This window comes from Molossus molossus, unplaced genomic scaffold, assembly GCF_014108415.1.
Source record: "Molossus molossus isolate mMolMol1 unplaced genomic scaffold, mMolMol1.p scaffold_m16_p_1, whole genome shotgun sequence".
Taxonomy (NCBI): Eukaryota; Metazoa; Chordata; class Mammalia; order Chiroptera; family Molossidae; genus Molossus; species Molossus molossus.
Genome location: NW_023425344.1, coordinates 447,769 through 471,605, shown reverse-complemented (window position 1 = coordinate 471,605; position 23,837 = coordinate 447,769). Strand labels below are relative to the sequence as shown.

Below are 23,837 nucleotides of genomic sequence, written 5' to 3'. Positions count from 1 at the left end.
AACATTTCGAAATCCTTAAAAACAAGGGATCAGAAGGCATCCTGATGTCATCATGCTTGGAAAGGCTCCACGGTTCAGATGTCTAGTTCCCTGGGACTTGCAGCAGTCACCTGCCCAAGGGCAGCCATCCTGTGGCACTTCTCACACAAATCAATCCACACACATACCCAAGGAAATGTAAACACTGGATAAGCAGTATCACTTGCAGCTGCTTCACTCCAGACAAGAGCCACCGGAGCGGCTAGAGCCACAGAAATGCAAGTGCTGACATTTCTTTCAAGTTTCTCTATCTCACTCTCAACTGCTTTTTATTTCCATGTGGGGGAACGAGAGGAGAAATGCATCATAGAAGACATCCCGAGTGACACGCTGATCACAGGTGGGTGGAATGTGCTGTCGAGTGTTAAATGCAGGTTGACATGCTGTGGCCTCATGCCAACCACTGAAGTGTACATTGCTGGGCAGTGAGTGTCCAGCCGTGTGGTTTTCTCTTGAAAAAGTTTATCAAGTCATGCAAACCCAGCATGAAATAGTTTTAGAATGAATTGCATAATTCATAAACAGGAAACACAGACACACACCACAGAATCTAAGCTTGATTTGTGTTTCCGGTTGTCAGATTTCCTTCAGTAAAAGATTCTGATGCTATTAGTTCTGCTAAGTATGGCTGAGTTCTCTGAAGACATGTGAGGCTCTGGCGGGTCCAATAAAATGGGGAAAATAGCAGACATGCACATGGTCTCCAAACTTCCGTGTCCCCCAGGGTGGGGGTGGGGGCTGTGCTCACAAAACCTGCCACTGTCACAGGACTTCTGCTCACCCCACTCTCCAAATCCAGTGCCCCACACAGTGAGCTTCACCGGCCTGCTGAGAAAGGAGCAAGGGGCAGGGTCTCAGGATTGCACAGAAAATCCAGTATGTTCAACATTCGAGTCAGAATCGACATCAAATGCCCTGATTTCAGGCAAAAAAAGGGAAAGAGAAGCAGATGCTAGTCCAGTGGTTCTCAGTCAGTGCTGAGCAGGCCTTCGTGTGTCCAACGTGCCGTCCAGTGATTGTGCTCAATGCTGCTGCTTCCTTGGCCTTCACCGTGGAGCTGCAAAGATTCACGCTTGTCCTGCAAACAGCCAAATGCAGGACCAAGCACAGAGGCAAAGAGTAGACTGCAATGTGAGCTGAACTTTGGGGACGAGTAGACTGTGAAGGAGACACCCAGAGAAGCGTGGGTGGTGTCAGAGCCCCCACTGCCATGGTCACTGTGGGAAAAGGCTGTGTTTGGGGCTGTAGAGCATGAACAAGACCACACAGGTTCAGGTGCCAGCTCTGCCACCTAGTAACTGAGTGCCCTCAGGCAAGTAACTTCACTTTTCTGCTCCATTTGTAAAACAGGATAAAATAATAATGACACCTACTTCTTCTGGTTGTGAAGATGACTGAATTAATATTTGTAAAGCTTGTAGGCGGCCAGCCATAGCCTTCCCTGACTCAACTTTCACACCTCAGGGATGCTCCAAGTCCGGTGCAGAGCTCTGTGACAAGTGACCATTTTCCCAGTAACCTGTGAATTTTTCAGCCTGCATTTGAAGGGGTGGTGGAGGAGTAAGAGGAACCCCACCTGCTGCTTTGAGGCCCACCAGTTGGATGGACTTGGCCCAGGACACACTCGTTGGCAGAATCACCTGACCCACTAGAGGGCCTGAGGCAGGGGCAAATGCAGCCAGGTCTCTGTCTGGCCAGGTCCTCACCCCAGGTCAGGAGCTTCCTTAGTCCTGGTCGCCCATGGACATGGAGTCTACCCCCTCCTCATCCCGCATCGAGCTCGAAACTCATATGTCCTGATGGAGAATCAAACTGGGACCTCTCAATGCTCAGGTTGATGCCCGACCAACTGAACCACACCGGCCAGGGCATAATTAGAATTCTGAACGCATGAATTTGCTCCTAGTTGTTCGTTTCCAAAAGTCCCAGATAGGACTCTTGCATTCTGCTATGTACCAGGGTTGCTGTGGTTTTCAAGTCAGAGCAAAACTTATTAGGGACTAGGAGGCAGGAAAAATAGAATGGCTGTTATCATTCATCACTCCCATCCGTGTCTTCGCAGAAGACCACACCACGCCTTGGGGTGTCCAAGGTTGGATGCTCTCTGCAGTGCCTGAGACAAGGATTCAAGTGCAAGATTCATGAAGGAGCTGCTCCCAGGGACCAGAGGGAAAGCAGCAGGAGAGGGGAGGGTTCAGGTGAAGCCCGATTCAGATGAGCCTGGGACCTCAGGAACGTAGGATAATGGTGCAGACATCCGACCCAGCACATCTGCTCTAAGGAGACGCTCAAAAGCACTGAGAGCAGGACGCTGTCTGCACACCCGCACTCACAGCAGCATCATTCACAGCAGCCCAAAGGTGGGAGCGCCCATGTGTCCATTGACAGATGAACGGATAACCAAAATGCGATGAAATATGACTCAGCCATGAAAAGGAAGAAATTCTGACACCTACTACAACACGAATGGACCTGGAGGACATGACACTCAGTAAAACAAGCCAGTCACAAAAGACGAACACTGTCTGATTCCATTTATGCGAGGTCCCCAGAATAGGCAGATGCAAAAAGCAAAAAGCAGACCAGAGCTCACTGGGAGCCGGGGCAGATATTACTTCAATGGGGACAGTTTCTGTTAAGGGGATGGAAACGTTCTGGAAATGATGGGGTCACACAATACAATTATACTTACTGTGCCTGAACTGCACACTTAAAATGGTTAACACGGTCAATTCTGTTATATATATTTTATCATGACTTTAAAAAACATGAAAAAGTAGTTGGATGAGATACCCACAGGGTTTGTCCCACCTCCAGGCAAAGGAGCTGGGTGTCTGTTCCCTCACCACTCGCTGGCTCCTGGCTGGGGCAGGTCACACAGGCCACGACAAAGCCGGTAACGAGGGGCACACACGGTGTCCACCATGGCCCTCAAGGCCAGAAAGTGCTTCTGCGCCCGGGAGGTGGCTCAGTCTCTCAACACCTCGCCTGCAACCCAGCGGTGTCTGACACTGGACTGGGGAAGGGTTGGCACTTGCAGTCATCTGTCCTCAGTGAGAACGTGACAAGGACCTGAGAATGAATGTGAAGCAACACAGCAGCACAGAGGATTGTCCCTGTGGCTGGGACAGAAAAACCGGGGAGGCAAGTAGACACCTTGCTAGAGAGGAGACCACCTACTTGGGTCATCTGTCCTCAGGGGAACACTGAACAAAGCCACGTGGACGCGCCTCTCCTGGTCTCTCATCCACTGTGTCAATGCTGCGCAAGTGCTCAGCCCTGTCCTGTGACCCTGATGTGCTTGTCCTTCCCCCCGACCCTGGTCCTCCAGGCTGGAACCACGGGCCACTGGAGTTGGTATTAGAAAAATAAAATGCATTCCCTATAGAAATTTTAGAAAGTAAAAATCCCCTCTAGGAGTCTTCTGTATTTGGCATCGTCCTTCCAGACCTTTTTCCTATAAGTACATGTTATATATTTCATAACATATAAAACACTTGTGAATGCAAAGTGAGAGAGCAGACGTGCACAGCAGCCCTGCAGGCTCGGGCCCAGGCCTCCACGACAGGGCACACCTGGGACCCACGCAAGCATCAAATTCCCAGCAGAAATGCAACCTGCACTCACACGTGAGAACCTTCATGGCAGAAAACCAGCCCCTGCTCAGTGCCCATCCACAGACCAACGTAAACCCAAACAACTGCCTGTGCAGAGAAACGTGGCAGCAGACGGGCCCCATGTGCACAGGTTGATCAGATGCTGACACAAGCATGTATGTACTTATATAAGGTTCAAACGCAGCCAGAACTAACCTGTCTTTAGAAGTCGAGCAGTGGTTGCCTTTGGCAGGGGGTAGGGGGGGTGGGGTGAGTGGCAGGGTGTTTGGGATGCTGACTACGTTTTGATCAGGGTGATCCAGGTGCAATAATTGGTGAACTATGCGCTGACGGTGCATGTATGATGCATGATGAGCGTACACACCACCTCTCAGCCACACAGCACCTCAGTGCCCTCCCCTACATGCTGTCTCAAAAAAGCCCAGAGGTTGTAGGAAGCCAAGGGTCCCTGGGGAACCTGCAGGATTCTAAAAGGGGTCACTCTGCTTCACAGGCACTTGGTAGCGGCTGCTTTCCATGCCCTGGTCACACCAGCAGTCAACCAGATGACTGGGTCTTTGACTCCCTACCCCCACTGCAGGGCCACCCACTATTCACACCTGCAAAGCTCTGCACTCAGCTCTCAACTTTTTCTCAGCTCTGAACAGACCTCACTTTAGGTTATAGGAGAATGTTTAAGAACATAGAAAGATGGTCACACAAAACCAGGCAGAGAAATCAAGTTACAGTTCATAGGACCAGTATGATCTCATTTTTATATATTTTATATAACATGTACTTATAGGAAAAAGACCTGGAAGGACCATGCCAAATACAGAAGACTCCTAGAGGGGATTTTTACTTTCTAAAATTCCTACAGTGAATGCATTTTATTTTTCTAATACCAACTCCAGTGGCCCGTGTTTCCAGCCTCCAGGACCAGGGTCAGGAGGAGAAGTTCAAGCACATCAGGGTCACAGGACAAGGCTAAGCACTTGCGCAGCATTGACACAGTGGATGAGAGACCAGGAGAGGCGCGTCCACGTGGCTGGGAAGGGTGTCTGTGCTTGGGGTAATGGGTCTGCGTGCGCCCAGCTCTCAGCCAGTGTCCACCGAGGGGACACCCAGAGGAAGGCACCTGGGCAGTGAAGCCAGCCCGCAATCTGCGTAAAGCCCCTTACTGTGGGTGAGTGCACAGGCCCTCGATTTGGGAACTAAGCCAAGTTTCCATCCTGCTCAACCTTTTGTTGTCTGATGGTTCCAGAGAAGTCACTTGGCCCCTGGGGCCTCAGGCCCCTCATCTGAGACGATGGGGATTGGTGTACAGCTTTACAGAGCTGTGGGAGTCAAGGGGCCTCACAGAAAATGCTGCACGTTGAAAGCCCATAATAATGTCCGGAAGTATTTATCAAGTGCTTGCGTAGTGCTTACAATCTACCAAGTTCTATGTTATGCAGCTTACAAATATTCACTTTTTTGTTGTTGTTAATCCTTACCCAGGGCCAGGGATCAAACCTTCAACCCAAGTATGTGCCCTTGACTGGGAATTGAACCCGAGACTCTCTGGTGTGAGGAACGACACTCTAACCACTGAGCCATATCAGCCAGGGCTCACTTATTTATTTTATTTTTTTATTGAATGATTTTAGAGAGAGAGGAAAAAGAGAGTGCGAGAGGAAGGGAGAGAAACATTGATTTGTTCTTTTATGCATTCGCTGGTCAATTCTTGTAGGTGCCCTGACCCAGTATCGAACCCGCAACCTTGGCGTACTGGGATGATGCTCTAACCAACTCAGCTACCAGGCCAGGACTTCACTCACTCTTCATACTAAGAGACGTACATGCCTTTATTATCCTGGTTTTACTGATGGGGAAACTGAGGCATGCAGTTCAATGTCTTGCCAAGTGTCCGTTCCTAGCCAGAAACCCCTGCTGCTGTCTGGCCATCAGGAAGAAACCCCAGGAGCAGCCAGTCCCTGCTCTGTGCCTGCTGCGTCAGCTGCGCTGTTCCATCCACACCCTAAGGCTGGCTTTTCCAGGCTGTGCCCAGCAGTGCTTCTCTTCCGCCATCTGGTGGCAGCTGAGGGGCATGACATCTCCCTCCATGCTCCCCGTCTACCGAGGGGGCCAGGGGCTAGGGCATCCTGGTGAAAGCAAACAGAAACTACCTCACTTGTTCTGATGACTCAGACTTTGTGCCAAGTACAAGGGTCCACTGACAGTCATCCAAAACCCTCCACTGAACCTGAACTGGGGGCATTTCCACTCATCTCACAAATCCTTACAGAGGCTCTAAGAGCCTCTACGGTACAGCCAAACACTGCCCTCACTTGCTGCCAGGCCCCGAGGCCCATGGGAGAGGGCACAGCATGTCCGTCTTGCCCCAGAATCTTAGCAGGCATGCACAGGATGACAACCAGAACAGCTGGCACCCCGACAAGAGCCAGGTGTGAACAAGTGTGGGAGAGTGACAGGAGCCAAGTCCAGAGGGGTGTGAGAGGGGCCACCAGCAGGGAAGGGACACCTGACCACTCCCACCAGAGGCAGGCAGAAGTGGGTGAGTTGCCCAGGGTTAGCATACTCAGTGGTGGAAAGATGCTGTCTGTAGGAGGCCAGGTAACCATCTCAGGTGGGGTGGGCTGCGGAAGGGACCCAGTATGAACCAGCTGTTTGGAGAATGGGAAAACCCCACAGAGGCTTCCAGGTGGTCACAGTGGCTGTATGCTTTTCTCCAGAACATCAGTACCAGAGCTGCTCAGAGCAAGCGGTGAGCACGCCGCATGTTCTGCTGCTGGGGAATGTTCTCCCATCGGCAAGTTGGTCCTGCAGGTCAACGGTGCTGCTTGTTCTTGTTTTCTTGCTGACTTTGCCTAGCGTTTCTATCGATTACTGGGGAGTGTTGAAATCCCTGCCATAATAGTCCATTTCTCCTTTCTGTTGTTTTACTTCAGTGTTTTGAATCTCTATTGTTTGACGCATTTAGGATGGTGATGTCTTCCTAGTGGACTGACCCTGTATCACTGTCATTGTGATCATTATTTTTATCACTGGTAATTTTCTTTGCTCTGAAGTCTCCTTTATCTGGTCACTGCAAAGCCTCTCAAACTTTCTTTTGACTCATGTCAGAATGATGTATCTTTTTATAATTTTACTTTTAACCTGCCTATAGCATTATATCCAAAGTGACTTCCTTGTAGACTGCATATATTTATTGGGTCATTGAGAACATCCATTCTACCACCCCTGTCTGATCTCCGTTTACACCTACCACATGTGATGTAATTCCTGACATGCCAGGATTTAGGTCTGGTTCTGCTCCCATTTTCCATTCCCTCCCTGCCTCTGGGTCACCTGAATGTTCTGTAATACTGCACTTTGCATCATCTGTAGTACTTTTCACGCTATCTCTTTGTATGGTTGTTATTAGTGGTTGCTCTTGGGATTCCAATACACATACCCGACTTGTCACAGTCTAGGAGGATCAATATTCTACCCTTCCAAGTGGAATGTATGACCTTCCACCCTAATTCCCTTTGCCTTCCCACCCTTTACAATATAGTTGTCTTAAATTTTATGTCTATATACGTTGAGAACCACATCAGATGTTATATATACTTTTTGCTTTCAAGTGTCAGACATTTAAAAACTGTCAAACTACTTTTAAAAAAGAGATTACAGTTTCCCAAGATACTCACCCTTTCCATTGTTCTCTCTTCATTCTGATATTTCACGTTTCTTTATCATTTTCTTTCTGTTTGAAGAACTTCTTTAGTCATTATTTTAAAGCAAGTTTTCTAGGGAAAAATTCCTAGTTTCCCTTTATCTAAGAATAGTTTGCCTTTATTCTGAAGAATGTGTTTGATGGACATAAAATTCTGTGACAATTCTTTTCTTTCAACACTCGAAGAATATGCCACTTCCTCTGGCCTCCACGTTTCCGATGAGAAGTCTGCCATCATTCAAATCGTTGTTGTACCAGTAATACACTGTTTTGCTCTGTCTTCCACATAAAGTCGTCCCTTGCCACTTCACACTTCGACTTCTATATTAGAAAAAAGCGCAATAGAGTGAAGCCACAAAAGTCGAAGTGCAAAGTGCCGAGGGACGACTGTGTATAAATAAAAAATCCTACCCTGGCCAGTTTGGCTCAGCAGTTGGAGTGTCAGCCTGCAGTACAGAGAGACCCGGGTTCGGTTCCCACTAAGGGCATGTACCTTGGTTGCAGTTTGTCCCTCGCCCTGGTTGGTCGTGTGGGTGGCAGCCACTCGATGTGTCCCTTCACATCGATGTTTCTCTCTCTCTCTCTTCCTCTCTCCCCCTCCCGCTCTATCTGAACAAAAAAAAGGAAAAATGTCCTCAGGTGAGGATAAAAAAAAAAAAAAAAAAGAATCCTACTTCACGGAAATTCATTTATTGTGGTACAATATGGAACTGATTAACAGCGATAAACAAGGGCCAACTATATGTTTTTTTCTTTAACTTTGAGAAATCTGATCATGATATATCTGGTGATGGATTTGAGGGAGTTTAATCCTGTTTGGGGTTCACTCAGCCTCTTCAATCCGTAGGCTTCTTTCTTTCAACAATTTTGGGAAGTTTTCAGCCATCCTTTCTTCCAATTTGCTTTATTAAGCTTCTCAGATGTTGCATTTTTTACAAACTGAAGGCAAGACTCTCCAGCAGAAAAGACTGTAACTGGCTGAAGGCTCAGATGACGTCAGCATTTTTAGCAATAGAGTATTTTTAATTAAGGTACACATTTTTTTTTAGACATGTGTTATTACACATTCAGACTACAGTATAGCACATGTAACTTTCATATGCACTAGGACCCCCAAAACATCATGTGACTCACTTTATTGCGATATGTACTTTATTGCGCTGGTCTGGATTGAACCTGCGACATCTCTGAGGCAAGACTGTACCTCTCCTCTCCTCAGGGACTTGCAAACTGTAGATCTTTGATTACTGTCCCATAGGTTCATGAGGTTCTTTTTTTCTTTTCTTTTTAAATTTTTATATGTTTTTATTGATTTTTTTTTAAAGAGAGGAAAGGAGAGACATAGAAACATCAATGTGAGTGATACATCAATTGGCTGCCTCCTGCACGCCCCCTACTGGGGATCCAGTCCGAAACCCAGGCATGTGCCCTGACCAGGAATCAAACCCAACTTTTCAGTCTATGGGAGGACACTCAGTCCACTGAGCCACACTGGCTGGGCAAGGGTCTCTTTTCCCTCTATCTATTCTTTCCATTGAATATATTTTATTATTTCTGTTGATCTAATTTCAGGTTCACTGACTCTTTTCTCTCATCTATACTCTCTTATTGTCCATTCGGTAAGTTTTCAATTTAAAAATTTTTTTTCCTCTTCTGTATCCATGTTTTCTTTTTTTATATTCTACTCTTTGCTGAGAATTTCTATTTTTCTGTTACTTTAAGGGTGTTCCAACTTCTAATTGATGCACTTTTATGATGGCTGCTTAAAATTGTCAGATGTCATTTTAATGTCGGTGTCTGTTAACTGTCTTTTCTCATTTGAATTGAGCTTTTCCTGGTTCTTGGTACAGTGAATAATCCTGTAGTGCACCCTGTACATTCTGAGTACAGTGTATGACTCTGAAATCCACTTAATTATTCTGCTTCAGCAGGCGGTCAACACATTCAGATCCAGAACACTCCCTGATGTCAGTTCAATTTTCTGAGACTTTGCACTACTGTTGTGGTCTACCCTGTGTGTGCTACACATTGGCCAACATGGGACCAGGCAGTATTCCACACCACAGGTGGATGCTTCTGCCATGTTGATTCTGGTTGGTTACATGCACAGGCTGCTCCGAAGTGTTTGCAGGACTTCAGACACGCTCTTAAAGATCCCTTTCTCAGCTCCCGTTCTGTGATCCGCCCTCAGCTCTTTGAGGTTGGAGAGAGATGTTGCCACTACTTTCCTCTCAGTGCAGGTGGGCATCTTGACAGGCTCGACCTATCTCCTATCAGCAGTGTCCCGTGGGGAGGGGTGCAATTTCTTCCATCGGGAGCAGGGCAGGTATACTTAGAGGGCTTCCATCCTGCAGGATTACCGTGCCCAATCCTCTGGCTAGAGAGCGATGTTCCTGGAGCGGGTTTTCTCACTTTCTCCTCTCTCTCAGATTTGGTCTGCCATTGCACACTGCTCCAACTCCCAGGCAAGGACATGTATGTGTGGGGAAAACAAACCGAATGCCTGCTGAGTCATGCTCTGAGTCATGAGGTCCTCTAGCCAGGAGCTTGTTTCTCCCCTCTTCAGTCTTATGACAGCTGCCCAGGGCTTTCCGTTGGAATTAGCAGGAGGAATAGGGTTGAACAGTCTTGCTTCATCTTTTCCAGAACCATCAATAACCTTCTCAAAAAACATTCTTATGTGGACCATTCTGAAAGTATAGAGTATACGCTGTATATAGTTAGCAAACTTCTGAAGAGGAGAGGCCAGATATATTCAGAAGATGCTTCTGCCCCAGTCACTCGGAGCCCAGGCAGGCTTCAGAGTTTGCTGCAGCCTTCTGACCCAGAAAATGTTCTCTTGGGGTCCCCACTTTCTGAGGCTACCCCTACCTACAGTAGGCATATGGGTGAAGCTCCCACCTCAGGCCCCTGTCAGGGGCTGTCCTCTTGCCTCCCAGGGAGGCAGTTCTGGGCATTGGAAGCAGATGACTTCGGTGGTAATTCTGCCTCTGCAACTTATTTCTAAGTTGATCTGGGCTGTGCCTTTCTCTAAGACTGATTTCCAACTTGTAAAACAGGGATGACAATCCAGAACCCAGCCCTTTCCACAGCCTCCACCACCAGCACCTGGTCCACACCACCTCGACGACAACAGCCTCCCGGCTCCTACTCTCAATCTTTCTTCCTTCTTTTCTCCACACAAAACTTTCACAATGAAAACCACAACATTTCACTCCTCTAACCAACTGCTTCCCCAAATCCTTACAATGATCCTTTGGCCCTCCTTGGTCTGGCCCCTGCTGCACTTCCAACCTCATCTACCATTCTCTCCCCGCTAACCCTGCTCTAGCCACACGGTTGTTCCTCAAACACCCAAGCATGCTCCTGCCCAGGACCTCTGCACATGCTCCTGCACAGAAGGACCTTTCCCTGGGTGGAGACAGCATCATGTGGTGCTGAGGGAAAGGTGTGCACGCACGCGCGCACACACACACACAGGCACACACCGACTGGGCCTGAACCCCAACTCTGCCATGTGCTAGGTATTTAACCTTCAGCAAATTACTGTTTCTATGCTTCAGTTTCATCACGTGTAAAACTGTCATAAAAATATTATCTAAGGGCCCTGGCTGGGTAGCTCAGTTGGTTAGAGCATCGTCCTGAAATGCTAAGGCTATAGGTTCAATCCCCATGTGCTCTAACTGGGAATTAAACCGGCAACTTCTTGGTGCGTGGGTCGATGCTCAACCATGGAGCCACACCAGCTGGGCCAAAACTGTATATTTTTTACTCCCCTATTTCTTCAGGTCTTAGCTCAAATGTGTGCAAACGACTCCCCACGTAGTACTCGCATACCCCAAGCACCATATATATTACCTGCTTCTTTCAGCAGCAATACCTCCAACTTGGCCCATCTGTATGCTTCTTGTCTGATTCTACCTGTAGGGAAGTTCCAGTGGACAAAAACACTGTTTTATTCACTTCTGTCCTCAGCTCCTAGAATAGCGCTATTGCCAAAGAAGATGCTCCTTACATACTTGTCAAAGGACTCGGTGAACGAACGAACGAACGAACGAACCAATGAATAAAAATACTCTCCTGAGAGCACACTTTGAGAATAAATGAGATGATGAATGTCACATGCTCACACAGTACCTGGCATATATAAGGCACTGCTAGATATGTTCAGTAAATGTCAGCTATTTTTCATTCTCACCGTACTTTGGAGGCTACACGGGGAAAGCTACACAGAAGGACCTTTCCCTGGGTAGAGACAGGTACAGGTGGTGCTGAGGGAAAAGGTGCACGCGCAGGAAACTCAGGCTCAGAGTGAAGGGACTTGTAGACAAGAGTGAGTCGGGACCAAGGGCTCAGATCTCCTCCATGTTCCCATTTTCCGGCTCTGCTGTGTGACCTACTCACCGAGGTATGGACTGTCAAAGCAAGATGCTGTGATTTGGGTACATGAAAAAATGCAAGCTCATGTATCTATGATCATCAATAACTATTTCTTACACTTACGCTTTTAAAACAGGGGATTTCAAGATACAGCAATGGGACATGGTCAGACAGGACTTCCTTGAATCTGCTCCTGGTTTGGGGCTGTTTGTGACTGTTACAACTTACAATGAGGAGGTAAAACATTCTTTTATGTTTTATTACTAAAATTTTTTACTTGCTAAAATTCACGCATCATGTATCCCCACAAACTTTTTTTTTTCTTTATTGATTTTAGAGAGAGGAAGGGAGAGGGAGAGAGAGATAGAAACATCGATGAGAGAGAACATCGATTGGCTGCCTCCTGCACGTCTACCACTAGGGATTGGGCCTACAACCTGGGCATGTGCCCTGACTGGGAATCGAACAGGCGACCTCTTGGTACAGGGTCGATGCTCAACCACTGAGCCTCACTGGCCAGGCTCCCCACAAACACTTAAACCTCTGTGTGAGTACTCACTGACCAGCACATGCAATGTTAACATGCAGACCCTGAACAAAGGCCCTGCACATAGACGTGGAAGATGTGTATGTCTAGTCTAGTTGATGCTGGATGTCGAAAGTTTGAAGACGATACAAACTGAGGGCTGCTGGGCTTGCTGGGCAGAGGGGCTCACAGGGCCAAGGAGTCCCAGTGCTTTTGCAGGGGCCAGGCTTCCTCTGCTCTGCCAGCGTCACGGCCCCCCACACCCCACCCCATCCCAGCATGAGAGCCAGACAGGACATATCCCCGCAGACAGGACATATCCCCGTCCGTCCTGGCAGGGGCTTTCTCCAGTGCTTGGCAGCCTCTGGGTCTGTCTGGTCTCTGGGAGTCAGCAAATGAGCAGTAGGCACTGTGATCAAGTGGAGAAAACATGGGTTTGCAGTCAGAGCCATGTTAGTGGCTGTCTATGAGCTGAGTCTCGAGCAGGTTATTTGCCTGCTCTGATCCTCTGCTTTCCCATCTGGACAATGTGTATGACAGACGCCCTCTCCTGACCATGCCAGCCCAAGGTACTTTGACCTGCTCAGTCCCATCAGTCAAACAGTTGCAGGAACCACTTCCCTTTGGACTTGGAGGTGTCCTGGGATGTGCTCATGGGGTGCAGGATGGTGGTGGAGCACAGCCTTATAGAACAAGATCCTCTCTGGTGCGGAGAGGGCACTTGACGCAGACAGGACAATGTTCCCCTTTTCATGAAAACTAGGTGATACCCGGGCCTGAGCTCAGGCAGATGCATGATACCTCTACTCACGTGGAGACTGGAGCTGGGTCCTGGGGAGCCCATTCCAGCTGGACCACAGGACACTTAGTTCTTGCCTTTGTGTCGGTCTTCCCTGGCACACTCGGCACCTCTCTCATAACAGTTCCGCTGGGACCCTTTTTTCAACTTCATTAACCTGTCCTCCCTGCACCCCACCTTCCATGTCCCTTGTCCAGTGATACCAAAGCCCAGGTCTCTTGTTCTTTTCCAATAGTCCTTCATGAGCAATCTGGAAATGCCTCCAGGATTTACTAAAACCAGAACCCAAATCTTAGTTGGGCTAAAAACTGTCACAGAAAAACCTGTTTACTGGTATTAAGACAGAGGCTTGTTCTTCAAAAATACAACTGCATGAAACAGCACCCCCTCTTGGAGAAAGGAGAAATATTTTCATTCATTCTGCAAACACCCAACCCTCTTTTTGGACTGGGAGGGACAAAGCTCTCACCCACAGGCCTCACTGTCAGGCAGGACCCCACTTGGAAGGTGACCAGAAACGGCTCTAGTCACAGCATTTCCTACAAGCTAAGAGTCCTGTGAGTCCACAAGGACTGTGTTCCCACTTGGGCTAGTGTGTCAGGGGTGTGGGATGCTCCAAGTTGCCCCTGATCATGTACCCATTCCCACGAATGGACTGACAGCCCAAGAGAACACTATGCTGGTAGGATAAGCAGGGCAGACCACATCCATGACACATGTGTGCCACGCAAACATGCACTTCGTGCTCTATTTTCACTATTCCACATCCACTATTCCTAGTCCACTTTGTAGGAGAGAATCTGGGGCTCCATGAGGTTGAATGACATATAGATCTCATCGTGAGCAAGTTTCAAGCGACAGTGAGATTTAAACCCGTGCGTGGTTTTCCCGACGCGCCACACTAGGAGGCATTCAGAGCATGTGTGCTGATTGGAGTCACGCTGGAAGCAGACTAGGAGAGCCCGACATGGGGCCAAAGCTCAGAAACAGAATGAAACAGCTAACTAGCAGTCACAATATTTCTTCAGAGAAGAATTCTTTGTTACTCATTTAATATTAGAAATCAATTGTAAAATCCAACGCTTGAATGCAGTCTTAGTTAATAAAATTTCCCAATCAACAGTCTGTTGAAGAGAATTATGCACACGGCAAGATCCTTTAATTTCCTGCATATCAAAATGAAAGACTTAAAAAAAGAATAGTCATTGACTTTTTCTATGTGTAATATCCACCTGCATTTCAATGATTTAATAGAGTATTTTTAGAGCCGATTTAGGATCACAGTTCTCATGTTCCTCTGCCCCCACCCCCCCGCCAGCATGGCGGTGCATTCATCACAGTCAGTAAACCTGCACAGACACATCACCACCCGAAGCCCATGGTTTACATTCACGTTTCCTTTACATATCACACAGAGCATTTCATGCCCCTAAAATCCTGCCTAGGCATCCCCCTCTCCTCCCTAATCCCTGGCAAACATGGCCCCTCTCCCTGTCGCCACAGTTTCGCCTTTACCAGGACATCACATAGCTGAAACCACACCATGTGCAGCCTTCCAGGTTGGCTCGTTCATTTAGCAACATGACCTCGTTCCCTCCCTGTCTTTCCGCAGCCTGATGGCTCACGTCCTTCTGGTGTGGATAACATTCCCTTGTCTGGAGGGATTGCACGTATTTGCCCATCCTTCCATAGCCATTGTGAATAAAGCTCCTACAAACACCCACGTGCAGGTCTTCTGTGTAGACATAAGTTTCCATCTTATTCAGGTAAATAAATAACATATCTGCTGGGTCATATGGTAAGAGTATGTTTAGTTTTTGTTCTGTTTTTAATCCTCACGCAAGGATATGTTTACTGATTTTTTAGAGAGAGAGAGAAACATCGATTGGTTGCCTCCCATACGTGCCCTGACCAGGAATCGAACCCACAACCTTTCTGGTTTTTCAACGACGCTCCAACCAAATTGCCCAGCCAGGGCGGTGTGTTTGGTTCTGTAAGAAATGGCCAAGCTGTCTTCTGAAGTCCTGCCTTTCCAGCAGTGGCTGAGGGCTCCTGTTGATCTGTGTCCTCATCAGCACTCGGTGGGATCAGTGTTCCAGATTCCTGTTGTTCTCACAAGGGTCTCATTTTCATTAATTAATTAATTCATTCATTCATTTATTTTTATCCTCACCTGAGGACATTTTTGCATTCATCTTCAGATAGAGCGGGAGGGAGAGAGGGAAGGAGAGAGAGAGAGAAACATCGATGTGAGAGAGACACATCAACTGGCTGCCACCCACACGACCTCAACCAGGGCCGGGGACAAACTGCAACTGAGGTATGTACCCTTAGCGGGAACCGAACCCAGGCCTCTCTGGACCACTGGCTGACGCTCTTACTGGCCAGGGCAGGGGGGTCTCATTTTTAATGTGCATTCCCTAATGACATATGATGGGGGGAAGCATCTTCATATGCTCATTTGCCCTCTGTGTGTCTTTTTGTTGTTGTTAGTCCTTGGCTAAGAATATTTTTCTATTGATTTTTAGAGAATGGAAGGGAGAGAGGGGGAGAGAGAGAGAGAAACATCGATATGAGAGAGAGAGAGAGAGATCAATTGGTTGCCTCCCACACTCGCCCCGACTGGGGCTGGGGACCGAACCCGCAACCCAGGTATGTGCCCTTGACCAGGAATTGAACCCAAGACCCTTCAGTCTGCGAGCTGACACTCTAACCACTGAGCATTGGTGGCTAGGGCTGTATGTCTTTTTTTTTTAAATTCTCACCTGAGGACATTCTTCCATTTTTTGTTCAGGTAGAGTGGGAGGGAGAGAGAGGAAGAGAGAGAGAGAGCAAAACATCGACATGAAAGGGACACATCGAGTGGCTGCCACCCGCATAACCAACCAGAGCCGGGGACAAACTGTAACCGAGGTATGTGCCCTTAGCGGGAACCGAATGCGGGTCTCTCTGGACCGCAGGTCGACGCTCTAAACGCTGAGCAAAACCGGCCAGGGCAAAAGTTGTAAATTTTAATTAAGTCTAGTCTCTCCATTATTTCTTTCCTGGGTCATGCCTTTGGGGTTGTATTTGAGAAGTCATAACCAAACCCACAGTCACCTAGATTTTCTCCCATATTATCTTCTGGGAGCTCTACAGTTTTGTTTTACATTTACATCTATGACACACTTCAGGTTAATTTTTGTAAAGGTGTTAAGGTCTATGTCTGTATTCATTTCTTGCATCTGGATGTCCAGTTGTCCCAGCACCATTTGTAGAAAGGACTGTTTTGTAACTAACTGTTGTCTAGATGGGGAGACATATTCCTGGTGCTTTCTACTCCACACATTTTCAGAATCCTCTCCAAGTCCAAAATATTCTAAAATCTCTCTTATGATTTATTCCTTGACCCATGTGCTGTTTAGAAGTATACTTCCAATATCTAAATATTGGGGGACTTCCCGGCCCCCTTTCTGTGTTAATTCCTACATTGACTCCATTGTGTTCTGAGAGCAGACACTTGTGTGTGATTTTCAATGTGCTGAGATGTGCTTCACGGCCCAGAGTGCGGTCAGTCTTGGTGACTGTTCCACCTGAGCTTGGGAAGAACATCATCTGCTACTTTGGCTGAAGTGGTCTGTAGGTGTCAGTCATATGCAGTGGTTGACGGTGCCGTTGGGTTCAACTGAGATCTCACTGACCTTCTGTCAGCTGGACCTGTGCGTGCTGATGTCTCTGGCCATCCAAGTAGTCTTGCAGTTCTTCCGTTTCTGCCTCAGGTGATTCGATGTTCTGTTACATGCTCGAGTCCTTGGGAAATGGACCTCTTCACTGGGCATTGCTCTGTGACTCCATATCCCTGGTTCCCCTGTTCAGAAGTCAGTAACCTACTCCAGCCTCCTTCACACTGGGGTAAACTTAAGGCATACATCTCTGTCCACCAGTTCATTTTAATCTGAATGTCTTATTTTTGTTTTTTTATCCTCACCCGAGGACATTTTTGCATTTATCTTCAAATAGAGCTCTTCAGATAGAGCGGAAGGGAGAGAGTGGGGAAGAGAGAGAGAGAAACATCAACATAAGAGAGAGACATCGACTAATTGCCACCCACATGACCCCAACCAGGGCAGGGACAAACTGCAACTGAGGTAAGTGCCCTTAGCGGGAACCGAACCCGGGTGTCTCTGGTCCGCAGGACTACACTCTAACCGCTGAGCCAAACCGGCCAGGGCTGAATGACTTTTTTTAAAGTGGGTTTCTTGCAAACAGTATATCATTAGATCTTGTTTTCTGAGCCACTCTGACAGTCTCTGTCTTTTAATTGGTACACTTAGACCACTGAGATTCAATTATTGATACAGTTGGGTTGACACTGACCACATTGATATTGTTTTCCATTCACTGTCCTTGTTCTCCGTTCTATTCTTCCACTCTTTTTCTCTTTTGTGGCCTGAAATATTTGTGATTCTATTTTAATTCATTTCTTAGCACGTAAGTTTTTAACTTTTTTTTTTTTTTAGTAGTTGCCCTAGTATTTGCAATTAATCCAAGTCCACTTTCAAACAACATCCTACCAATTCACAGGTATGGCAAGTGCCTTAATAATTATTCCTAATTCTTCCTTCCCATCCCCCACCTCACTGCTGCCATTCATTTCACTTACACACAGATTATAATCACTGTTGCTGTTGTTTTGAAAAGAAAGACCATTGTGTGTTAGATCGGTGAAGAAAAGTAAACGTTTTCATTTTACCTTTGCGTATTCCTCCTCTGCTGCTCTCTGTCCTTCATGCAGGTCCATGTTTCTGACCCATATCATTTTCTTTCTCTAAGGAACTTCTTTTAGCATTTCTTGCATGGCAGGTCTATCCATGACAAAGTCCTTCCATGTCTGTCGGGAAAAAATCTTTACTCCCCTTCACTTCTGAAGGAGGGTGTTGCAGGACATAGAATTCTGTGTTGGCGAGTATTCTTTCTCTCAACACTGTATCACCCACTCTCTTCTCGCTGGAGAGTAGTTTGGCAATGTGTATTGAAAATTAAAATGTATGTAGCCATGGTTGCTGAGGAGAAGTCAGACATAATTCTTATTCTCACTCTACAGCTAGGGGTTTTTTCCTCTGGCTTCTTTCAGGGTTTTATCTGTGACATGCTTAGGAGTAGTCATTTTGGTACTATCTTGCTTGGTGTTCTCTGAGCTTCCTGGCTCTGTGGCTTGCATCTGACATGGATTTGGACGAAGTCATCAGTCATTGTTGCATTTCTTTGTTCCTCTCTCTTCTCCCTCTGGTGTTCCCATTGTGTGGGTTACACTTTCTGTTGTTGTCCCATGGTTCTTGGATATGCTGTACCATTTTTTCTTTCAGTCTTTTTTATCTTTGCTTTTCAGTTTGGGAAGTTTCTATTGACCTATCCTCAAGCTCAGAGAGTCTCTCCTCAGCTGTGTCCAGTCGACAAATGAGCCCATCAAAGGCATTCCTCATTTCGGCTGCAGCATTTTAATCTCTAGAATTTCTTTTTGACTCCTTCTTAGGGTTTCCATCTCTCTGCCTACATTGCCCATCCATTCCAACATACTTTTGTCATTACGGTGCTTAGCCTATTAATCACAGTTTTTCTAAATTCCTATTCTGATAATCCTGGCATGTCTGAATCTAAGTCTGATGCTAGCTCTGTCTCTTCAAATGGTGTCTTCTGCCTTGTAGTTGTTGTTGAAAGTGGGACACGATGTAATGGGTAAAAGGAGCCCAGCACTGATTCCCACAGAGGTTCTCCTCTGGCAGGTTGTGTTCTCTGTGTTTGATTGTTTGTCTCTCCAACTTTGGAGGCAGTAGTTTGTCCTGTGACCTTAATTCTCTGACAGATCTGAGAAGTGATTTCTTTCTGTGCAGCTTTTTACATGTTGTTAGGACAAAATGACAATCTCCAAGTTCCTCATATGCCAGCCTGGAAGTCCTATACCTATTTCTACAATTCCAAGCAATACTGAAATTAAACAGAAAATCAAAGTTCCCCCAGCAAGTATTACCACCTAACATTTGTTGTGTGTCCTTCAGACCCTCCTGTAAGCACACAGAAACATGTATGTGCATGCTTGCTTTGCACATGATGCCTTTTCACAGAAAGAGGACCCTGTACCTACTGCTCCACCAGAGGATGTGGTGGCACCTTCAGTACAGATGTGGGTATAACATTCTCTTTCATTGCTACATAATGTTTCTTTATGTGGCTTTGCCCAAATGTAATCAATCCCCACTGAAAGGTATCCAAGTTATTTCAAAAATGTAATTTTGACCTGGCCAGGTGGCTCAGTTGGTTGAGCGTTGTCCTACACACACACACACACAAACAGTTGTAGGTTTGAGTCCCAGACAGGGCACATACCTGGGTTATGGGTTCGATTCCCAGTTGGGGTATACACAGGACACAACTAATCAATGTTTGTCTCACACATCAATGTTTCTCTAAAATCAATGAAAACATCCTCAGATGAGGATTAAAAAAAACACTTTTTACAATGCAATTGTGCTATTACAAATAACATCACATTGGATATCCTCTTATGTATAACTTTTATCTACTTGTGCATTTCTATAGGATACATTCCAATATGGAGAACTGCTGGGTCAATGGCTATATACATTTTAATTTTCAATACACATTGCCAAACTGCTCTCCAGAGTGCTTGTTCAATTGGCACTCCCAAAACGGTGTTTGGGGATAGTATTTCTCAACACTGTCCTCAGGTACTTTTAAATCTCTGCCAACCTGGTAACAAACAAGAGATATCCTTCTGTGGTTTGCATTTTTTTTTTTTTTTACTACTAGCAAGTCTGAATATTTTTCTTGTTTACTGGCCATATGATTTCTTTTTTAGGAGGTATACAATTTTTACTAAATATACAGGAGAGATTTACTTTTAAGAATGGCAGCTAGAGAATAATAAACTTGATCTTGGAAATCCTCAATCCTAGGTATTATTGTCGAAGTTATACGGCCCACAAGGAACATTCTATTTTACTTCCCATTCACCTGGCGAACACATCATTTGCTTAGAATCTAATTCCACCAGGCTTGTGTCATTCGGAGGGAGTAAGCTGGTAAGTACCCGCCTCCACGTCCTTGTTGATGAACCCAGTGTCGGCACTATTCAGGCATGACATCGGTATGCAGAGCCATGACACCCGGACGGGCTAGAAACTTATTAAAGTCCTGCACAGCAACCAAGGAGGGAGCTGGAGAGCTTGGAGGGGGTTCAAAGGAGTGCCACAAAGTAGATTAAAGGGCTTGAAAAATAAGAACCGTGAGGGAAGGTTAAAAGAACTGTGATTATTCAGGCTTGAAAACAAGTGAGGGCTGAGGGTGAATTAGTAATGGAATTCCAATAAATAAAACTCTTCATGGTGGATGGTGATTGGCTATTTCCTCAATGTGCTGAGAATGAACAAGGAGAATTTGTACTTTAGCATCAGAAACTCAGTTGTGTGTAAAGAAACTCTGTGGAGAGTAATCAGACTCTCAGCACCAAACACATTTGCCTGATAGGAAATTTGATGTTCAGGAAGGTGTAAGGACCCTCAGTGATTATTACAAAGAAGACTGCTGAGTAAAACAGACAGAATGGCAGTGAGGGAAAAGGGAGGAGAATAAGGGGCTGCCTGCTCTTGAAAAGGGGGGAAAGGAAGGAGGAACTGAGGGCACGGGGAGGGAAAATGAAGGGAAAGTAGAGCTGTTTCAGAAACACACTTCTTCCTTTCACTGTCTCCACAGCGGATCCACTTAGACATCCGCGTTGGAGAACATGACCTCGATGCCGCCATTGCTCAAGCCAAGGACAAAGTTAATGAAGTTAGCTTCAAGCTTGAACATCTAATTGAGCAAATTGAGCAAATAGTCAAAGAACAAAACTACCAAAGGGTCAGTGTGCCCGTTCAGCTCATTTTCTCTTCCTGCCAGGAACGTAATTCTGCAAAGTCCCTGAACCAAGGAAAGAATAAACTGCCTGTTCCCTGGTCTCTCTGAGCCAGACTGTGTGGGCACTCGGGGTGAGGGGTAAGGCCAACCCCGCACTCTGTCTGTGGGACTGCAGGCCACTGCCCACTCATCTGTGGAGGGAGAGCTTATAGAATGAATAAATAAGTGCTTCCAAACACAACCCATGTATTTGAAGGGGCTCAGTATGCCCACTTTCTAAGTCACAATTTTGTTCCTGTGATGTCATGCATTTTCCGGGTCACTGCATTCAGTGGACTCTGGTCAGAGGTGGGCTCAAACATGCTCTACCACTCACTAACCTTGTGTCATGTCTAGGCCTCGGTTTCCTTATCTGAAATAAAATGAGGCAGGTGTGCCTGACACAGTGCCCAGCTTAAGGTAAAGTAAGGATTCAAGCCACGAAAATCTATCACTCCTGGGTAATGTTCACTTTGCTTAACAGTGATAGATGTGCAAAGTAATAGACCAAATACCTGATATTTTACACCAAGATACAAAAATGTCCTACGAGGTTGATTCTCACTCCTCATCTTTGCGAACATCACACCTGGCTTAGAAAATCAGAGGTGACACTTTGGTATAAGATGCTAACTGGGAAACACCAAACACCTTGAGTGCATAGGGCACCTTCCCCTCAAATGCATGCAGTTCGTACTTTAAAGCTAAACCTGCCTATTTCTCTTCTGTACAGGACCGTGAAGAAAACTTTCGAATGACCAGTGAAGACACAAATAGCAATGTTTTATGGTGGGCTTTTGCACAAACATTAATCTTTATCTCAGTTGGAATTTTACAAATGAAGTACCTTAAAGACTTCTTTATAGCTAAGAAGCTTGTCTAAAATGTTAATGACAACAAATAACTACCTGCTAACTTGCATAATGTTTGAATTAATAAATCAAAGTACATTCATAAGTGTGTATTACGGGAGGTCTTCAAATAACATCATTTTGTTCAACGTCATTTTATCACTTTTGATGAAGAAAAAAAAAGATATTTCCTAGCTGGGACCACCATCTTTGGGATTTACCCGTTCCCCCATGTGTGTGTGGGGGTTTCCTCCCTTATCCCAACGATGCATACAGATGTACATGTGAGGTGAATGGCGGGTCCACACTGTCCCAGTCTGAGTGTGGGCGTGAGTGTGACCGGCTCTATGATGGAAAGGTGTCCTGTCTGGGATGGGGTCCTGCCTTTTGCCTCAGTTATCGGATGGACTGGCCACCTGTGACCCTGAATTACAATAAGCAGGTTGGAAAATGACGATCTTACTTGTTTTTATTAATCTTTCTTAAATGTATGTATAGCTTACTTATTTCAGTGAGTAACATGAAAAGCATTTGGGGTCTTTATTTAGAAGTTTGGTGATATTCTTGTTGCCAGGAATATGCTGTGGGAACTTAACTCTTGTTACGTCAATTGGCCTCAGGTGAAATGAGTTTTGTTATCTGTTGTTTTGCTTAGCCACAGTTTCCAAGAACCTGTCGATAATGTTGAGAAGATTACTGTATTTTTCCAATTTCAGACATCAGTGGTTGAAGTTCAAGTTATAGAATTTTAACACTGATAAAAGGTTGCTTTGACAATGTAGCCCGAGTTTGATAGGTAAGTGCCTCATCAGTTTATTTCAAACTTGGCATGAGTGAGCACATTCCCACAGCAATAAAGTCTCAGCCACGTAAGCAAAATTCAGATTTTCTGGCTGCCACATAAAGATTTTAAGAAGGGGCAAAATCAACCCTAGTGACACATTTAACTCACTACATCAAACAGTCACCACTCTAACATACAACCAGCACCAATTGTTACTGCACTCCTTTTCCATGTGAGGTTTTGTGAATGCGGGTGTCGTTTTCACGGAACGCACACCTCAGCTTGGAGCAGGCACGTCTCGGGTCACAGCCACATCCCAGCGGTCACAACCACGTCCCAGTAGTCACAGCCACATCTGGGGTCACAGCCACGTCCCGGGGGTCACAGCCACGTCCCGGGGGTCACAACCACGTCCCAGTAGTCACAGCCACATCTGGGGTCACAGCCATGTCCCGGGGGTCACAGCCACGTCCCCGGGGTCACAGCCACATCTGGGGTCACAGCCACGTCCCCGGCGTCACAGCCACATCTCGGGTCACAGCCACGTCCCAGGGGTCACAGCATCATCTGTGGTCACAGCCACGTCCCAGGGGTCACAGCATCATCTGGGGTCACAGCCACATCCCCGGGGTCACAGCCACATCCCAGCGGTCACAACCACGTCCCAGTAGTCACAGCCACATCTGGTGTCACAGCCATGTCCCGGGGGTCACAGCATCATCTGTGGTCACAGCCACGTCCCCGGGGTCACAGCCACGTCCCAGGGGTCACAACCACGTCCCAGTAGTCACAGCCACATCTGGGGTCACAGCCATGTCCCGGGGGGTCACAGCATCATCTGTGGTCACAGCCACGTCCCAGGGGTCACAGCATCATCTGTGGTCACAGCCACGTCCCAGGGGTCACAGCATCATCTGGGGTCACAGCCACGTCCCAGGATTCACAGCCAAGTCCCAGGAATCACAGCCACGTCCCACAAGTCACCGCCATAGCAGGACCGGGCTTCTCCCGATTTCCTGGGGACAGCACAACTTCCCCGCACAGAGCCCCCGCCCAAGCAGGTGTTCCCCGCAGCCCAGCAGGCCTTGCGGAGGGCCGGGCGGCAGGGCTTCCCCGCCTCTCTGCGCCCCAGTGCCAGACAACTCCCGCACCCCGGAACACAGGCAGACGCCCCGGCGCCCCACTCAGGCCCTTGCACCTGCGCGTTAG

General features: G+C 46.9%; 1 protein-coding gene across 1 annotated transcript; it reads left to right on the top strand.

The window, feature by feature from the left end:
* Positions 1 to 255: 255 nt before the first annotated feature.
* Positions 256 to 21,942, top strand: LOC118620073 (transmembrane emp24 domain-containing protein 11). The gene is made up of 5 exons (XM_036247085.1): positions 256 to 379; positions 11,873 to 11,973; positions 20,015 to 20,140; positions 20,811 to 20,957; positions 21,727 to 21,942. The coding sequence occupies exons 1-5, from the start codon at positions 256 to 258 to the stop codon at positions 21,874 to 21,876; spliced, it is 648 nt and encodes a 215-aa protein (XP_036102978.1). The 3' UTR covers positions 21,877 to 21,942.
* The last annotated feature ends 1,895 nt before the right edge of the window (positions 21,943 to 23,837 follow it).